Genomic DNA, 18,375 nt, shown 5'->3' on the forward strand with positions numbered 1-18,375 from the left:
ACATACTGTCTTTTGGTCCATTACATAGAATCCTAAGCTGCAACTTTTTGTGGATTTGAGCTGGGCAGTCACATATCCTTATCGATACCAACACTTCCCAGGAGCAACAAATTAAATGACATAAGCAAACAAACAACCACCTTGTAATTATGGCGACCTGTTCATCTTTATAGCATACAATAAGAACCCAACATTCACCATAAAATGAATAGTGGATGTACACAGGTGTTTTCTTCTTTTTTTTTTTAAAACAATAATTATACTATATGCCTGGAATGACACTCTGTCATTAGATAAATGTCTTATGTACACACATGGAAATAATCTTACCTTCTTTCAATTTTAAGTCCATATTGGTTTTCTCTTTTCTTTACTTTTCCTTCTGACATAACCTTGCATGGTACACTGTAGATGGAAGGACTAAACATTTCTGTGATATTTACTAGTGTAGCATTTCACTGGCTTTTTTTTTTTGTTTCATGTGACGCTCAATAGCCCTTTTGCGGATTTATGTCACCCTCTTCAGAATTTTGATTTTTAAAAAATAATTCTGTTTTTGTTTTGAAAAATAAAAGTGGATACAGAATCAAGGATTGGGAATTCTCTGATCAAACCTACAGGAATGCATCTACAGCATCTACCTAAAATTTTGTTACACAGTTATTCTATTGAAAGTAGTGTGAACACTTAATCATATTGCATAAACTACACAAGTACATGTACACAGTTAAAAAGGGCTTAATATAAGACTCTCATACAACATTGCTTCTGGAAGCAGAGACTTTTTGAAACAAGTCAATTTTGAGCTTCTGAGGGATCTTGTTCACAACCTTTTTTTTTTGGGGGGGGGGGGGCTCAAATTTTGCAGTTGATGTGTCACTTTCAGTTCTGTGATACTTAAAATAACTATACATCATTCGCTGCTACATAAGAACATAGAGCAAAAAAAAAAAAAAAAATCTCACGTGTGATAAGTGTTCCCTGCAGTAACGTAAAATACTACCACAAAGTATTCTTCTGCTAACATGCAGATTAAACACTGAACAGTGTCACAGGAGTAAAGGCCATCTACTTGAATAGAATTGAGCCTTGGTGCACCATAAACTCTTGAGGATAGCTTCTCCATTCAAATTCGATGAACTAATGAATGTAATGTTTCCTAGAAGCCAAAGGTTTTTAAACAGTTGCGACCTGACATCACTGTTTTACAATCAATCAGGTACCATTTCCAGTCAATAAGCAGTAACACGTATCAGAGGAAAAGATTTCAGTAAGCTGCTTCTGCAGGGAAGATGGGTGATACCTAACGTGGCAATTGCCAGCTTGGATATCGGATTAACCCAATTATGGCAAGACGACCAAAGGGTTTTCATTCCACGAAAGATGGGTGATACTCAACATGGCAATTGCCAGTGGGGATTTCGGATTAACCCAATTATGGCAAGACAATCACAGGGTTTTCATTCCAAAGGCCAACAGGCAATGGATGTTGAACTTTTATCCCAGAAGAATTGACAACTATTACATAAGAGCACCGTATACCTGCCACGGTCTTGCATCTTTGTCTCACCTCAGCAAGGGTAACGTGGTTAGGTAAATGTTGAAGCCTAACAGCTTGGTTTCTCCAACAACTACTATTTCTTACAGCTGTGGTATAAAAAAAACGACATGCTACATTACAGTACCAAATACCATTTTTTTTCTTTCTTTGAACATGCTTTAGCAGCATCAAATATATTGTGTAAAAATACTCTGGAAGACATTCATAAGTACTTATCATGGAACAAGTGGAACAAAACACATACACCCACCTTTGATTCTTTATTGATGGTGAAATGCTTTGAAAACATATTTAAATGAGCTTAATGTTTCTCCACAAGTTACAGAGAAGAAAAAGCAATTTTCTTTTTCCATACATAAAGTCAGAATTGCATTACAAATAAAAAAGACCTACTACATATCCTTCTCATGAGAGTGCATGTGCACTGCATTGCACATTCCATTATTAGAGTTTTGTTTATCATGTACAATGCACTCAGCCCCAAGGATGTGTGTGTGTAGATATATATCCTCCGAGTCACATTTCTGAACTTGCTATTACAAACTTAGAGTGTGCAAGCATACCCACCACCTTCATTGCTTCCAAAATACATCATGACTGTAAATACCATCACATCAAACAAAAACAACTGAAGGAGACTGCAGAGTTGCCGTGGAATAATCAGATTAAAGGGCATCTTCAGATTAGAAATTCAACATAATTGGATACATTCAAATCAACAGTAAGAGTGTGCTTTTTCACTAGATATCTATAGTTTGCACTGGATATAAAGTACATCAGGAGCTCTTGCAGCACAACAGAATATATTGTATAGTTCTTGTGCTTTGGAAATTTGTGCACCTGATATGTACGCACATAATTTAAGTATTTTAAGTATATCATCTATTCCAGGATTGGATACAACGGAAAATACTGTAAGAAGTGGAAGTAGTGTTACAAATGAATGTAAGCCTGGGCAGAATTTAAAAAGGACTGAAATAAAGATGCAGTACCGACACTTCAGTCTGGTATTACATTAAATTTTTTCCCTTTATTTGCGATTTCATATCGTTCTTAAACATAATAAAATCGAGACAAAATCTGATAAAAGTGGAACAAGACTGGAGGATGGGCAGCAGAAATAATAAGGAACACACAGTATTTTATGGTGGTGTTTGGTGGAGAAAATAGGTAAAGCAGCACAAAATCAATCAAGGAAGGTTTGTACTAACTATCAAACTTATTCTTGGAAAAGTTGAGGTTAATTTGACGCTGAAGAAAAGTGTCTATTAGGTAAACAGAAATTGCTATAAACTTGGTCTCATGTGAACTTGTACTCATACATGATGTAAAACCTCCGAAGGATGAGGATGATGATGATGAAGCTCAAGATGCTCATGGTAACAAGGGGGCAAAGAAGCCCCTCAACCCCTCGGTCCACTGGTCTAGCTCCGGAGGCAGGGGGCGAAGCCCTCTGACTTGCTGCCTGGGGAGTCGTACTAGTCCTGCTTGGGACATTAGTCCGCTGCCTCACAGCGTCTGAACCTGACGCACCACTCGAGGATTGTGATTGGCTGGTAGGCTGTGGGGCAAGACTCTCGCTGCCTCCACTCGTTGTCTTGTTGCTCTCTTCGGTTTTGCCTTCTGCGGGTGTTGATGGTGGTCCCTGCTGACTGCTGCCCCTACCTGCTGCGTCTGCAGGAGCCTGAGCAGGTGGAACGTGAGGGGTGTAGTTTCCTAGGCCAAACGGGGCTTGCCCCTGGAGCATGAAGTTTGGTGGGAAAGGCACAAACGGTGGTTGTTGCGGCATGGCACCGGGCTGCTGGTTCAACGCGTTGAAGGGATTTGGCGGGAAAGGTGGTGGTGGTACGGGGTTGTTGGGTGGAGCCGCTTGAGTTGGCGAGGTAGAGCTCCCTTCGGATTTCTTCTCTTCTTTCTGTAATGGTGAAATGACGGATATCATTCTCAGAACCAGCTTGATCATGCAGATAAAAGAAGAAAACCTCTGCTTAGCAATACATGTATGTTATAAAATTTGTCATAAACAGAAATATCAATACACCGGTCAGTATGTCAGTAAAATAAGACAAGTGAAAAGAAAGAACTGACTACCCATATATAGAAAACAAACTGTTACAGAAAGCTTTTTCTTGGGGAGGGGTGGACTCAAAAATAGCAATCTTAATAGCAGATTATGCGATGAGTGCGAGTGCTGTATCAATATTGCTCATATACTCTGTGCTTTTAAAAGACCAACATTTGAAAACTATGAAAACAATTCCACCTTCCACTCTGTTTGGTGGTCATTGGTAAAGGGGAGAAGAGCAAAGTGACATGAATTAATATTACAAAATCATTCTGACAAAGTCCTTGCCTCCCACACTACTGTATATGCTATATATTTAGCAAGTCTAAATTTTCACGAATCAGGACTTCCTGACGACTTCGCGAGTGGATAAAATTGCGATCGTGGAGTACTGTACTGGAGGGAGAAATGCATACATGTGCGACAAATTCATATCAGGATCAGAGTCATTACTTTTGGGTGTCTTTTATATCGCGAATAGAATGTGACTTGCGAAATTCGCAAAAATAAAAACCTCACGAAATATTCCGCGTATACAGTACCTTAAACTGAATCTTTGCAGCCAGCTCTGCTGCTTCTCGTTGCATGGACGCCGACTTGGCTGTGACCGCTGGAAGAATGCTTCGATTTGGTGTCCCACATTTGTCACACTTCCACTCCTTCGACCTGCAGAGTCCATGCCAACAGAATCAGAAAATGATAACATTTTGTGGAAGCACACTCATTACACTTACCCCTATCATGAATGAGAGGCCCAGCATTATTTTGGTGATGACATTGTACTATTTTGTTTAGGTGAATGAATCTTATTCAGAATGTGTGATCAACCAATGTCAATATATAGTGTATGTCTGGTTTGGGAAAAGAGTCACAAAATTCGATCATTTTAACGATGACAACATTGTTATCAATTAATAATCAAAAGATAAATTAACCCATTTACTTTGTTATTTGTTTCATGTCATCTTTCACATGATGATGATGCAGGAAAGCAAATTCTCAGTCTTTTCTTTCTGTTTCTTACTATGAATATTTGCTGCTAAAACGATTGGAAGGAGACACAACAGGAATCACTGTTCCAGAACTGACTTTAGAGGTGTCAATAGCTGTGGTCACACTGGCAAAAGATCGCAATCTTTAAGATCTTGAAATTTTGTTGGTGTGACTGCAAACTTCCAAAAACTTCTCATGAAACTTCTAGTGAAACTTCCCACTCAAACACTCTCTTTCTCTCTGAAAAAAAAAATGACATAATGTACTATGTGAAATAAAACATAAATCATGCATGCAGTTATGTGCATCTTTTATCAGGTGGATAAAAAAAGTGTTTTTTTTTCCCCCATACACAATTTGAACATGATATTAAGAAACAAATAACATGTACAGACCAGTGGGAGGAGATGGTGGAGGCAATATACTTTTTTTTTTAATTTTTTTATTGGCTCTGTTGAAATGACAGCTTGAATATTCATTTTAATTTATTACTTTGTTGTACCGATTATCATCATTACCTTTTCTCATTTGTGTGTTGTTATTGCTGTTGTTGTTCATGTTTTTGGGAAGGGGGGGGGGGGGGGGGGACTGTAGCTTACTTTCTGGCTAGGACCTTGCGTTCATCTGGTGTGTAGTCCAGGGATCCAATGGCTCCTTCCCCCTTGGTCGGCATGAAGCCAATAATGGCTAGAAGAACTGTACGAACTGTGAGAAATCAGGAGAAAAAAAAAAACAGGTTTATACTTAAATACTCACTGGTATCCTAAGTGCAAACATTCCACCTGGAACTCAAAGCACCGAAGTGCCCCACTGGCATTGGTAGCTGCCTTCATGTCAGATATGATACTTTCTACGCTGTTATTTTCGCGTACAGACATTTTTGCAAGATGTTTATGCGAACTGACACAGAGGCCTTCATAGGCACACTATTACCTTAAAGGGACAATTTACCATTTGCAGATGAAACAAAAACCCAGCATTAGTGCTTTAAAATAGGTCTAAAATATTAGTTAAGGATAGAAACAACCACTGTAAAAATTTGAATCGGTAAAATCTATGTAAAGTATACAAAATGTGTGAAAATACAAAATGTGTTAATCTATGTTAAATATACAAAATGCGAACAATAGTTATAACAAAAATGTTTCAAGACTAAACTGTCTACAGTTACATTTTATTGAGAAAAATACAGATATCTCAAAGGTTATATTTTAGGTTTTATCACGAAAATTTTATATGATAGGATGTTTTGTGGTACAACAGACCTACACATATGCATTTTAAAAATGTCATGTCTTGAAAATTAAAATTTTTAAAATCACTGTCCCCACAGGTAAACAGGACTTTTAATGCATGATGAGAGTTTTGTGTTGCAACTGATTGACAAATTGCCCTACTTCGACGTAAATAAGCACTGAATTGATCAGTGTTTTAGTAGTAGCCATGATAAAAAAATCATGGGCGTACATACTCGAGCAGGATTCGAACCTACGACCTCCTGATCACCGGACAGGCGTCATCTCCACTAGACCACCGAGCTTTCGCCCGACAGCAAGTGTTGGTTCTAATCCTTATAGCATGCAGCGGGTACTGCTTTTATTACTCAAATTCATGAAATTCTTCCGTCGAGATGTTTTCATTGCAACTGATTGACAAATTGCCCTACTTCGACGTAAATAAGCACTGAATTGATCAGTGTTTTAGTAGTAGCCATGATAAAAAAAAAAAAAAAAAAAAAAATCATGGGCGTACATACTCGAGCAGGATTCGAACCTACGACCTCCTGATCACCGGACAGGCGTCATCTCCACTAGACCACCGAGCTTTCGCCCGACAGCAAGTGTTGGTTCTAATCCTTATAGCATGCAGCGGGTACTGCTTTTATTATTCAAATTCATGAAATTCTTCCGTCGAGATGTTTTCATTGCAACTGATTGACAAATTGCCCTACTTCGACGTAAATAAGCACTGAATTGATCAGTGTTTTAGTAGTAGCCATGATAAAAAAATCATGGGCGTACATACTCGAGCAGGATTCGAACCTACGACCTCCTGATCACCGGACAGGCGTCATCTCCACTAGACCACCGAGCTTTCGCCCGACAGCAAGTGTTGGTTCTAATCCTTATAGCATGCAGCGGGTACTGCTTTTATTATTCAAATTCATGAAATTCTTCCGTCGAGATGTTTTCATTGCAACTGATTGACAAATTGCCCTACTTCGACGTAAATAAGCACTGAATTGATCAGTGTTTTAGTAGTAGCCATGATAAAAAAAATCATGGGCGTACATACTCGAGCAGGATTCGAACCTACGACCTCCTGATCACCGGACAGGCGTCATCTCCACTAGACCACCGAGCTTTCGCCCGACAGCAAGTGTTGGTTCTAATCCTTATAGCATGCAGCGGGTACTGCTTTTATTATTCAAATTCATGAAATTCTTCCGTCGAGATGTTTTCATTGCAACTGATTGACAAATTGCCCTACTTCGACGTAAATAAGCACTGAATTGATCAGTGTTTTAGTAGTAGCCATGATAAAAAAATCATGGGCGTACATACTCGAGCAGGATTCGAACCTACGACCTCCTGATCACCGGACAGGCGTCATCTCCACTAGACCACCGAGCTTTCGCCCGACAGCAAGTGTTGGTTCTAATCCTTATAGCATGCAGCGGGTACTGCTTTTATTATTCAAATTCATGAAATTCTTCCGTCGAGATGTTTTCATTGCAACTGATTGACAAATTGCCCTACTTCGACGTAAATAAGCACTGAATTGATCAGTGTTTTAGTAGTAGCCATGATAAAAAAATCATGGGCGTACATACTCGAGCAGGATTCGAACCTACGACCTCCTGATCACCGGACAGGCGTCATCTCCACTAGACCACCGAGCTTTCGCCCGACAGCAAGTGTTGGTTCTAATCCTTATAGCATGCAGCGGGTACTGCTTTTATTATTCAAATTCATGAAATTCTTCCGTCGAGATGTTTTCATTGCAACTGATTGACAAATTGCCCTACTTCGACGTAAATAAGCACTGAATTGATCAGTGTTTTAGTAGTAGCCATGATAAAAAAAATCATGGGCGTACATACTCGAGCAGGATTCGAACCTACGACCTCCTGATCACCGGACAGGCGTCATCTCCACTAGACCACCGAGCTTTCGCCCGACAGCAAGTGTTGGTTCTAATCCTTATAGCATGCAGCGGGTACTGCTTTTATTATTCAAATTCATGAAATTCTTCCGTCGAGATGTTTTCATTGCAACTGATTGACAAATTGCCCTACTTCGACGTAAATAAGCACTGAATTGATCAGTGTTTTAGTAGTAGCCATGATAAAAAAATCATGGGCGTACATACTCGAGCAGGATTCGAACCTACGACCTCCTGATCACCGGACAGGCGTCATCTCCACTAGACCACCGAGCTTTCGCCCGACAGCAAGTGTTGGTTCTAATCCTTATAGCATGCAGCGGGTACTGCTTTTATTATTCAAATTCATGAAATTCTTCCGTCGAGATGTTTTCATTGCAACTGATTGACAAATTGCCCTACTTCGACGTAAATAAGCACTGAATTGATCAGTGTTTTAGTAGTAGCCATGATAAAAAAAAAATCATGGGCGTACATACTCGAGCAGGATTCGAACCTACGACCTCCTGATCACCGGACAGGCGTCATCTCCACTAGACCACCGAGCTTTCGCCCGACAGCAAGTGTTGGTTCTAATCCTTATAGCATGCAGCGGGTACTGCTTTTATTATTCAAATTCATGAAATTCTTCCGTCGAGATGTTTTCATTGCAACTGATTGACAAATTGCCCTACTTCGACGTAAATAAGCACTGAATTGATCAGTGTTTTAGTAGTAGCCATGATAAAAAAATCATGGGCGTACATACTCGAGCAGGATTCGAACCTACGACCTCCTGATCACCGGACAGGCGTCATCTCCACTAGACCACCGAGCTTTCGCCCGACAGCAAGTGTTGGTTCTAATCCTTATAGCATGCAGCGGGTACTGCTTTTATTATTCAAATTCATGAAATTCTTCCGTCGAGATGTTTTCATTGCAACTGATTGACAAATTGCCCTACTTCGACGTAAATAAGCACTGAATTGATCAGTGTTTTAGTAGTAGCCATGATAAAAAAAATCATGGGCGTACATACTCGAGCAGGATTCGAACCTACGACCTCCTGATCACCGGACAGGCGTCATCTCCACTAGACCACCGAGCTTTCGCCCGACAGCAAGTGTTGGTTCTAATCCTTATAGCATGCAGCGGGTACTGCTTTTATTATTCAAATTCATGAAATTCTTCCGTCGAGATGTTTTCATTGCAACTGATTGACAAATTGCCCTACTTCGACGTAAATAAGCACTGAATTGATCAGTGTTTTAGTAGTAGCCATGATAAAAAAATCATGGGCGTACATACTCGAGCAGGATTCGAACCTACGACCTCCTGATCACCGGACAGGCGTCATCTCCACTAGACCACCGAGCTTTCGCCCGACAGCAAGTGTTGGTTCTAATCCTTATAGCATGCAGCGGGTACTGCTTTTATTATTCAAATTCATGAAATTCTTCCGTCGAGATGTTTTCATTGCAACTGATTGACAAATTGCCCTACTTCGACGTAAATAAGCACTGAATTGATCAGTGTTTTAGTAGTAGCCATGATAAAAAAAAAATCATGGGCGTACATACTCGAGCAGGATTCGAACCTACGACCTCCTGATCACCGGACAGGCGTCATCTCCACTAGACCACCGAGCTTTCGCCCGACAGCAAGTGTTGGTTCTAATCCTTATAGCATGCAGCGGGTACTGCTTTTATTATTCAAATTCATGAAATTCTTCCGTCGAGATGTTTTCATTGCAACTGATTGACAAATTGCCCTACTTCGACGTAAATAAGCACTGAATTGATCAGTGTTTTAGTAGTAGCCATGATAAAAAAAAAATCATGGGCGTACATACTCGAGCAGGATTCGAACCTACGACCTCCTGATCACCGGACAGGCGTCATCTCCACTAGACCACCGAGCTTTCGCCCGACAGCAAGTGTTGGTTCTAATCCTTATAGCATGCAGCGGGTACTGCTTTTATTATTCAAATTCATGAAATTCTTCCGTCGAGATGTTTTCATTGCAACTGATTGACAAATTGCCCTACTTCGACGTAAATAAGCACTGAATTGATCAGTGTTTTAGTAGTAGCCATGATAAAAAAAAAAAATCATGGGCGTACATACTCGAGCAGGATTCGAACCTACGACCTCCTGATCACCGGACAGGCGTCATCTCCACTAGACCACCGAGCTTTCGCCCGACAGCAAGTGTTGGTTCTAATCCTTATAGCATGCAGCGGGTACTGCTTTTATTATTCAAATTCATGAAATTCTTCCGTCGAGATGTTTTCATTGCAACTGATTGACAAATTGCCCTACTTCGACGTAAATAAGCACTGAATTGATCAGTGTTTTAGTAGTAGCCATGATAAAAAAATCATGGGCGTACATACTCGAGCAGGATTCGAACCTACGACCTCCTGATCACCGGACAGGCGTCATCTCCACTAGACCACCGAGCTTTCGCCCGACAGCAAGTGTTGGTTCTAATCCTTATAGCATGCAGCGGGTACTGCTTTTATTATTCAAATTCATGAAATTCTTCCGTCGAGATGTTTTCATTGCAACTGATTGACAAATTGCCCTACTTCGACGTAAATAAGCACTGAATTGATCAGTGTTTTAGTAGTAGCCATGATAAAAAAAATCATGGGCGTACATACTCGAGCAGGATTCGAACCTACGACCTCCTGATCACCGGACAGGCGTCATCTCCACTAGACCACCGAGCGATGACGCCTGTCCGGTGATCAGGAGGTCGTAGGTTCGAATCCTGCTCGAGTATGTACGCCCATGATTTTTTTATCATGGCTACTACTAAAACACTGATCAATTCAGTGCTTATTTACGTCGAAGTAGGGCAATTTGTCAATCAGTTGCAATGAAAACATCTCGACGGAAGAATTTCATGAATTTGAATAATAAAAGCAGTACCCGGTGCATGCTATAAGGATTAGAACCAACACTTGCTGTCGGGCGAAAGCTCGGTGGTCTAGTGGAGATGACGCCTGTCCGGTGATCAGGAGGTCGTAGGTTCGAATCCTGCTCGAGTATGTACGCCCATGATTTTTTTATCATGGCTACTACTAAAACACTGATCAATTCAGTGCTTATTTACGTCGAAGTAGGGCAATTTGTCAATCAGTTGCAATGAAAACATCTCGACGGAAGAATTTCATGAATTTGAATAATAAAAGCAGTACCCGCTGCATGCTATAAGGATTAGAACCAACACTTGCTGTCGGGCGAAAGCTCGGTGGTCTAGTGGAGATGACGCCTGTCCGGTGATCAGGAGGTCGTAGGTTCGAATCCTGCTCGAGTATGTACGCCCATGATTTTTTTATCATGGCTACTACTAAAACACTGATCAATTCAGTGCTTATTTACGTCGAAGTAGGGCAATTTGTCAATCAGTTGCAATGAAAACATCTCGACGGAAGAATTTCATGAATTTGAATAATAAAAGCAGTACCCGCTGCATGCTATAAGGATTAGAACCAACACTTGCTGTCGGGCGAAAGCTCGGTGGTCTAGTGGAGATGACGCCTGTCCGGTGATCAGGAGGTCGTAGGTTCGAATCCTGCTCGAGTATGTACGCCCATGATTTTTTTATCATGGCTACTACTAAAACACTGATCAATTCAGTGCTTATTTACGTCGAAGTAGGGCAATTTGTCAATCAGTTGCAATGAAAACATCTCGACGGAAGAATTTCATGAATTTGAATGAGAGTTTTGTGTGTTGTTGAATTTGCCATCTGTGATTCGCTTAAATTCGCGAAAATTAATCCCTCACAAAAATAACAGCTTATACAGTATTAAATTATGTTTGGCTGTCGGATGATAATGATTACTCCTGGTTGGCTTTGTGCAACACAACTGGGTTGGCACAAACCATTTTGAATAACCATGTAGACTTGGGGTGGTATTCTGAAATCCTTCCTAGGAAGAAATTTTAGGTCAGAATTTTTTCCTTTAAGCGGTATTCTGAAAATCTTCCTAAGTTTCTTCTTAAGTCTGTTCCTAAGTTTTTTCCTAAACTTAGGAAGAAACTTACGTAGGAAGGAGGCGGGAGTATGCAAATTTCTGACTTAGGAAGAAGTTGGTATTCTCGAATGCACTTAGGAAAGAAATTTAGGAAGATATTTAGGAAAGCTCCATCCCTGTCCTAAGTATGTTGTTAAGAATAGCAAGCTGCAAACATCGTGATACTGTAGGCATGCTTGTCATTCACTGCGCATACTTTGTACTTTGATGTGCGAAATGAGCATGAGAAAGGGGACATGCTGCGCACACGTGTATTTGACCTTACATCATAGTAATATGCGATTATCATTGGTTGGTTTCTTATGATACGGCATCTCGTATTGGCTTAAGAAAGGACGTGGGCAGGAATAAGGATGGCCTAATTTGCATTAAGAAGTGCCTAGGAAGAAATTTCAGAATACCAATTCTGTCTTTCTTAGGAACTTCCTAAGTTTCTGACTTGGGAAGAAACTTAGGAAGATTTTCAGAATACCACCCTACATCTTTACCAGTAATCAAAGTCGGGTCAGCAACCTATGGCTTGCAATCATCTTGCCTTGGCACACACCAAATCCAGGATGCATTTACAACTACATTCAGAACTTTATTGTCAGACCTGTCTTTTGCCCATTAACACCAAGATTGCTCTGGTAAAATTACAGTGAGTACTATTCACAATTATACCATGTACAGTACAAAGGAGGTATGAGTTGAGGAGAGCCCATATATGGAATAGTCATACTTCGATGTAATTCTGGATGCCATGCTACACATTGGCACAGGTGGAGAGGCAATTCACAGGTTGACTATTATTCAAATGAGACTGTAATCTCTATAAAAACTGAAGAGAAGGACACTCACTGCTCCATGACGGTTGCCAGGTTTCAGGATGGTGGCCAGAAATGGAGAGGCAGATCTTTGTTCCAACTTCAAACCTTCCCGTTGGCTAAATCAGAGAGTAACATATACATGAATTGATGTCCTGAGATAAAGTCTGTATTCTGTTCTGGTAATTCTGCAGTCTTTTGAAACAAAGTCCAATATCACAAAGTACATACAAGTAATGACAGTATGACCATCTGGTCAACAGATCCCTTTCAGTTTTTCCAAAGTTCATTCAAACATGGCATTTATTATCAGAATAGCATATCAATATAGGTACACTGTACATGTATTTATCTAAATTTGGCTAAAACTACATGTATGAAAGAGTTCAGCATTGCATTCCTTGGACCTTTTTTTTTTACATCAAAAATTAGAGCTCAGTTTCATCTAGTGCTTTTGGCATCTTCTGTTAGCTTGAAGATTGTAGAAAGGCCTATTCAATGCTAGAAATTATTCACTTAAAGAGTAGATAATATACCATGATATGCTCACTAGCATGATGGTCATTTCAAGTGTCATTGAGCACATTTTTATGTGAGACCCATGGACACCCCTGGGATGCTTTGTAACAGTGGGATGCAATGATGAATGCTATAATGTGACAATTTTGGTGAGAGAATCTAAACTGCGAAATCTTGCAAAAATGAAAGCGGAGAAAAAAACTGGACATTGCATAAAAGATAAAGATGATAGTATTCATCTGTATTATGGTTATCTTCGATACCTCATCTTGTTTGTCAAGTGGTCAAACAAAATCATAATCATAACAGTATGTTTGGCCAAATTTACAACATGCTCCCGGTGGCCACGGCAGTCCCGTTTGCCCAAAACATTTGGGCCCGAATTCACGAAGGTGGTACAAATGAAACCATGGTTTAAACCATGGAGCGCCAAGTGTCGCACGGAATATTTCGTTACGAAATTGATCATTTCGTCGACAAAATGACCGTTTCATTAACGAAATTATCATTTCGTGGACGAAATGTTCATCTAGTTACAAAATGTTGTCATTTCTTAACAAAATAATCATTTCATCGACGAAATGACTGATTTCGTGACGAAATATTCCATGCGACACTTGGCGCTCCATGGTTTTTGTCCATGGTTTAGACCATGGTTTCATTTGTACCACCTTCGTGAATTCGGGCCACAGTGTGCGCGGGTAGATGGTACATTCTCCTGGTTTTTTTCCCTCTTTGTATTCTAGTCTTGTTTGTTCCAGTCCTCACTACGGTGAACATGTAGCTATCAGATGATGTTTTCACAGTGTCTGGTCAGGCAAGACTACACAAAAATTTCTGTTGCGTCGCACTACGGACTGCCTCTAAGTTTTGTTACGGCCTGTTACGTACATTCTGTCACAATTTGTTGCGCTCACCCCATTTTATCATGGCCCGAAAGGTTTCTCATTAGCACCGGGACTGCCATGGCAATTTTTTTGACAATTTAAAAATCTGACCTGGCATCCACAACAACCACGGCCCGTCACATTTGCCCATCCCATCCCATCGCCTTGTCTAAAGTCTGTTCCGTTCTGTCCATGGTGGTCTGAAACGTGACTGCCGTGGCTGTCGGGAACATGGTGTAAACGCATTAGGAAATATTGCATCCAACCCCTTCAAGTCTCTTACTGTGAGAAGCATGATGCTCGGTGGCTTCATGGGGTATTCTGGTGGGAGAGTGATCCGTCCATGATACACGCCGCCAGCAAAATCTGATTCAGGTGGACCACGGACCGTAAAATGCCACTCAAAGAGATTGTCCTAAATTTTGAATGCACAAGAGAATACAAAATAGGTGAAGCATAACAAGCCAACTGTCTGTATTTTTCTGTTGCTTCCTCACATTATTTTTCTCATCATAACATGCAACTGCTGCACCTTCTTGCATTATTTTCATTCAGTGTTCAGTATCCTAGCTCTCTAGTCATCAGTTACAAGATTGCTCAAGATACTGTTACTTTCTGATACCTTTGAAGCATACATGTATGACTGTCTTGCATTATGTACAATGCATCTCTAATATTAATCCTTATCATATTGCACAATATTCAAAGCATAGTGTATATTGCTTTTTTACGGGTATAAATGTCTGATATATACGTAGTTTCTTACTTTTGAAATATCAAATGATATTCTGGCAAGCAATATCAAATGGCAAGACATGTTTTGACACTTGTCCCACATCAAACTGGGAGATAGAGTTATCTTTGGTACACACCATAATTGTACAAGAATTCCACTCTAAATCATGTCTTCTATATAAACATCATGGAAATAGGTTTTACAATGTACTGTAAAAGTGGATATTTTCGCATGGCTAATTTTTCATACTTGGCCGGGTAAGAAGAGTTTCGCATGTTTTTAATTCTGCAGAAGCAAGACATCAACTACTGGAACATATGGCACGCAAAAATATTCATCCGCTTTTATTTCCGCGCTAGCTTCTATGCGCCAAGTGCACAAAAATTTTAACATCATGAAAAAGTTCCACTTTTACAGTCTGAAGGCACTTTTGTGAGAATATCTTTTTAAGCTCTTGCATGTAAAGAGTATGCATCGGAGAGACATACATCGTCAAGTGATTAATGGCATTATCACATTTTCTAATTTGGTAAACTTACCTCTAGTGGCTGTGCAAAATATTGTTCTGTTGGTTCACTTAACTCCTGGGCTTCCTTCATGAGCCGCTTGACAGCTGTAGGAGAGAGCGAACACACCAGAAAGCAATAGAAATGAATCTTAAGACTGCTCAGAAAGACGACAGCATCGTGATCATCAGACGAATAAATGCGTCTGTGGAATTCTTTTGAGCATCAACGGAAACTGACAGCAGTTTGAATAATAACAACCAGTTGGAACTCCATCTCTTTAAAAACCTCCTTGGTATATCCGGTATACAATGTACATTGTACCGTACAATTGTACATGTACATTGTATGAAGTACCCAATGACATGGCTGCAAGTCTCATACATTAATAGAGCACTCAAGTGACTTTTTTCTCAAGCTCACTAGGTCTGTCTTCATCAGACCGAAGTTTCAAAATGGCACGCTACTTTGTGGTTAAGAAATTAGTCTGATGTGAAATTAAACCATTATTTGTGCAATGAAAATGAAAACATGGCCCTATTTGATCAGATAATTTCCCCCCAAATCTTGGTCTAATTTGTGAAATAGCAAGCTACAGTATTTGTGAATTAATGCGCCATTTTGGTTGTGTCTCCATCAGTCTGAAAATTTCTCGATCCTATCATTCGCATGCAGAGAACTCTAGATGTAGTATTCTGTGGCTGAGCCGAATAACGTCAATACAAAGTACACATGTGTCAAATTGGGGCTAATTTTCCAAGCAAGCTGTTTTCAAGCTCATGAAAACAAACATTCATGATATCAGGTTATTTTCCCAAACTACAAGACAGCCCCCTAGTTGAACTTCAGTCTGATGAAAACATGCCTACTCACTGATCTCCAAAAAATCTCTTTGAGATAAATACCAAACAAGGAAAAGTAGAAATTACGCTGTGCGTAATATGTCCCCGCTGGAAGTAGCATTTTGTAAGAAAATGTACAATATAGGTAAAAAATCAAGGACAAAGGTCAAAATTCTGTGTAGAAGTTTTGAAGCCCTCACCTAGTGCCATCACATAAAGCAAACGGAATCGAAATCGGGTTAGAAATGGCGAAGGAGTAGCATTTTGTTGCATTTTGATCACACACGGACACACACACGTACGGAGCCCGTTTCATATTGAGATATTATTCATTTTTTTGCTTATTCACAATATTACGAAGTTAAATTTAGCGCTCGAACAACTTACTAGTACTTTAGTCAATAAACGTAAGTGTACCGATATACATAGTGATTGTATGGAGCATTTGGCTTGCCGTAGACGTTCGTGCGGTCATTTTTCAAACGAAGGCGGCGATGAATTGGGGAGCGCTGCAAAGAAGTGGAGGAAACAGTGAAAGAGGTGAGTCAAAATGTTGACTGATTAATCCTGTATATATTTTTTCCAGATTGGTTTGGAAACCAAGCTGGAAAAAATAATAATAACCAGTTTTATGCGAGGGGAACTGGGTCAAAGTTGCGTTAAGCCAAAATGGCTTAAAACGTCGCAATGGCGTATGTATCAATGGTGTCTGTCTAAAGAAGCGAAAAATTGACCCAGCAAATCAGTGAGAAGTTTTTCACGGAATTAGACATATGGTTGGGTGTTCATAATACCGGCCACCAAATTGTTTTCTATCAATAGAAATGTGAAAAATCTCACAATTTGCCTGAAATTTTACTCACGTGTGGAGAAAATACTCCGGATTCACAAGCGCGCACTGAAAATGCGATCTGAGGTACGCGCTCTAGATGGCGGCTTCGAACGCGTGGGGTGTCATTTTTTCCGCACTCAGTTGCCCTGTTCATTTCAACCGACCACCCTGGCAACACGTATAAAGGGCACTTAAATGCATTTTTTTCGACAGACCACTGTTTTTTTCCAGCCGTCATTTTTTCCCCAATAATATTTGAATATATTTTGAATCCTTCGATATTACTTTTGAAGGACTGTTTGATGAATTTGAATTGATTTTCATTGGGAAACTTTTCATCGTAATTGAAATAGATTAGATGAGTCGGTTTGTTTTTTCACATTCATTTCTTGTTTCTGCTTCAACTCGTACGGTCGTAGCGGGCTACAAAATAATTATGTCATGACTATTGTGTACATATGTATGTGTAACGTGTGTGCACGATCGTACAAGCGGCGGTGACAATTTTGCGGTCAAAATCGTCAAATTTATTACGGAAGGATACTCTACATCTAACAACGAGTCAGCAAAGGTAGGCCTAGTTATATGTAGTTGCACGATAAATCTTTAATATTCGATTTTGCTAAATTTCGTTAATTTAGAGGAAATGCTTAGGTCTATTCGTTTTCGCGTCATTTTACTCGGTAGCGTAGCCCAGTGAAGAATCGAACACCGTTGTGCGTAGTCCCATGCGTGCATTTTCTTTCGGTACGCGCAATGCCATTATAGTGCGCGGTCAGCTGATATGGACCCGGTCGGTGTGTTGAACACCTACCAATGTACCATACTTGTCGGTCAACTACTTACAGCGATAGGGTTATGTATAGTTTGTAGTGCACAGTGGCTGTTAGTGTTATGTTGATGTTGTGATGTTGCAAAAGGAAGTCTTTCCTAAGCCTTTTGCTGGTGAAATACGTCACTCATAATAGAGCTGCGAAAATTTGGGTTTGTCTTCCAATGCTAACGTTCAGTGACAGCACTCTTTCAACTCGGGGCGCTCCAGCTCCCACCATCATTGACCATGCCCACAGTATCTAAATGTGTGCAAGCACGAGTTGCAGCCAGCCGTACGTACAAACGAGGAAGCCCAACATACGGACGTCGCAATATGTGGGACTACATTATAATTCCACTTGATTTCTTCAAAATCCGCGTCTAAATGTTCATATACATTTATGTATGACGCAGATAAAACTCACCCGGACTTCTTCTTGAATATGTTGCATGCATGGCTGCTGATTCTATGACAAATCACTCGAGTGTCTCGGTCCTAGAAAACATTTCTTGGCAATGCGACGTGGCGTTCGCTCGTAATCCGTACACAGCTGTAAAGGCCACATAAACTTGTTCTTGAACAGTGAGCGTAACTCTCTGTAGCGTAGCCTGATTGGTTAAAG

General features: G+C 40.2%; 1 protein-coding gene across 1 annotated transcript; it reads right to left on the reverse strand.

The window, feature by feature from the left end:
• Window positions 1–147: 147 nt before the first annotated feature.
• Window positions 148–18,306, reverse strand: LOC140243138 (uncharacterized). Its single transcript, XM_072322865.1, has 7 exons — window positions 18,178–18,306; window positions 15,299–15,372; window positions 14,307–14,438; window positions 12,652–12,736; window positions 5,219–5,324; window positions 4,169–4,292; window positions 148–3,476 (listed from the first exon to the last, which is right to left on the reverse strand). Exons 1-7 carry the CDS (start codon window positions 18,206–18,208, stop codon window positions 2,862–2,864), a joined length of 1,167 nt encoding a protein of 388 aa, XP_072178966.1. The 5' UTR covers window positions 18,209–18,306; the 3' UTR covers window positions 148–2,861.
• Between the last annotated feature and the right edge of the window lie 69 nt (window positions 18,307–18,375).

Source organism: Diadema setosum, chromosome 19, assembly GCF_964275005.1.
Source record: "Diadema setosum chromosome 19, eeDiaSeto1, whole genome shotgun sequence".
NCBI lineage: Eukaryota > Metazoa > Echinodermata > Echinoidea > Diadematoida > Diadematidae > Diadema > Diadema setosum.

Bases quoted from the DNA above. Each gene is read 5' to 3' on its own strand.
- LOC140243138 (XM_072322865.1), bottom strand. From the start codon at position 18,208: ATGCATGCAACATATTCAAGAAGAAGTCCGG. The intron at 14,439-15,298 runs GTAAGTTTACCA...TTCAAAATTTAG, and splicing joins ATTTTGCACAGCCACTAGAG to GACAATCTCTTTGAGTGGCA. The intron at 4,293-5,218 runs GTAAGCTACAGT...TGGACTCTGCAG, and splicing joins CGCAAGGTCCTAGCCAGAAA to GTCGAAGGAGTGGAAGTGTG.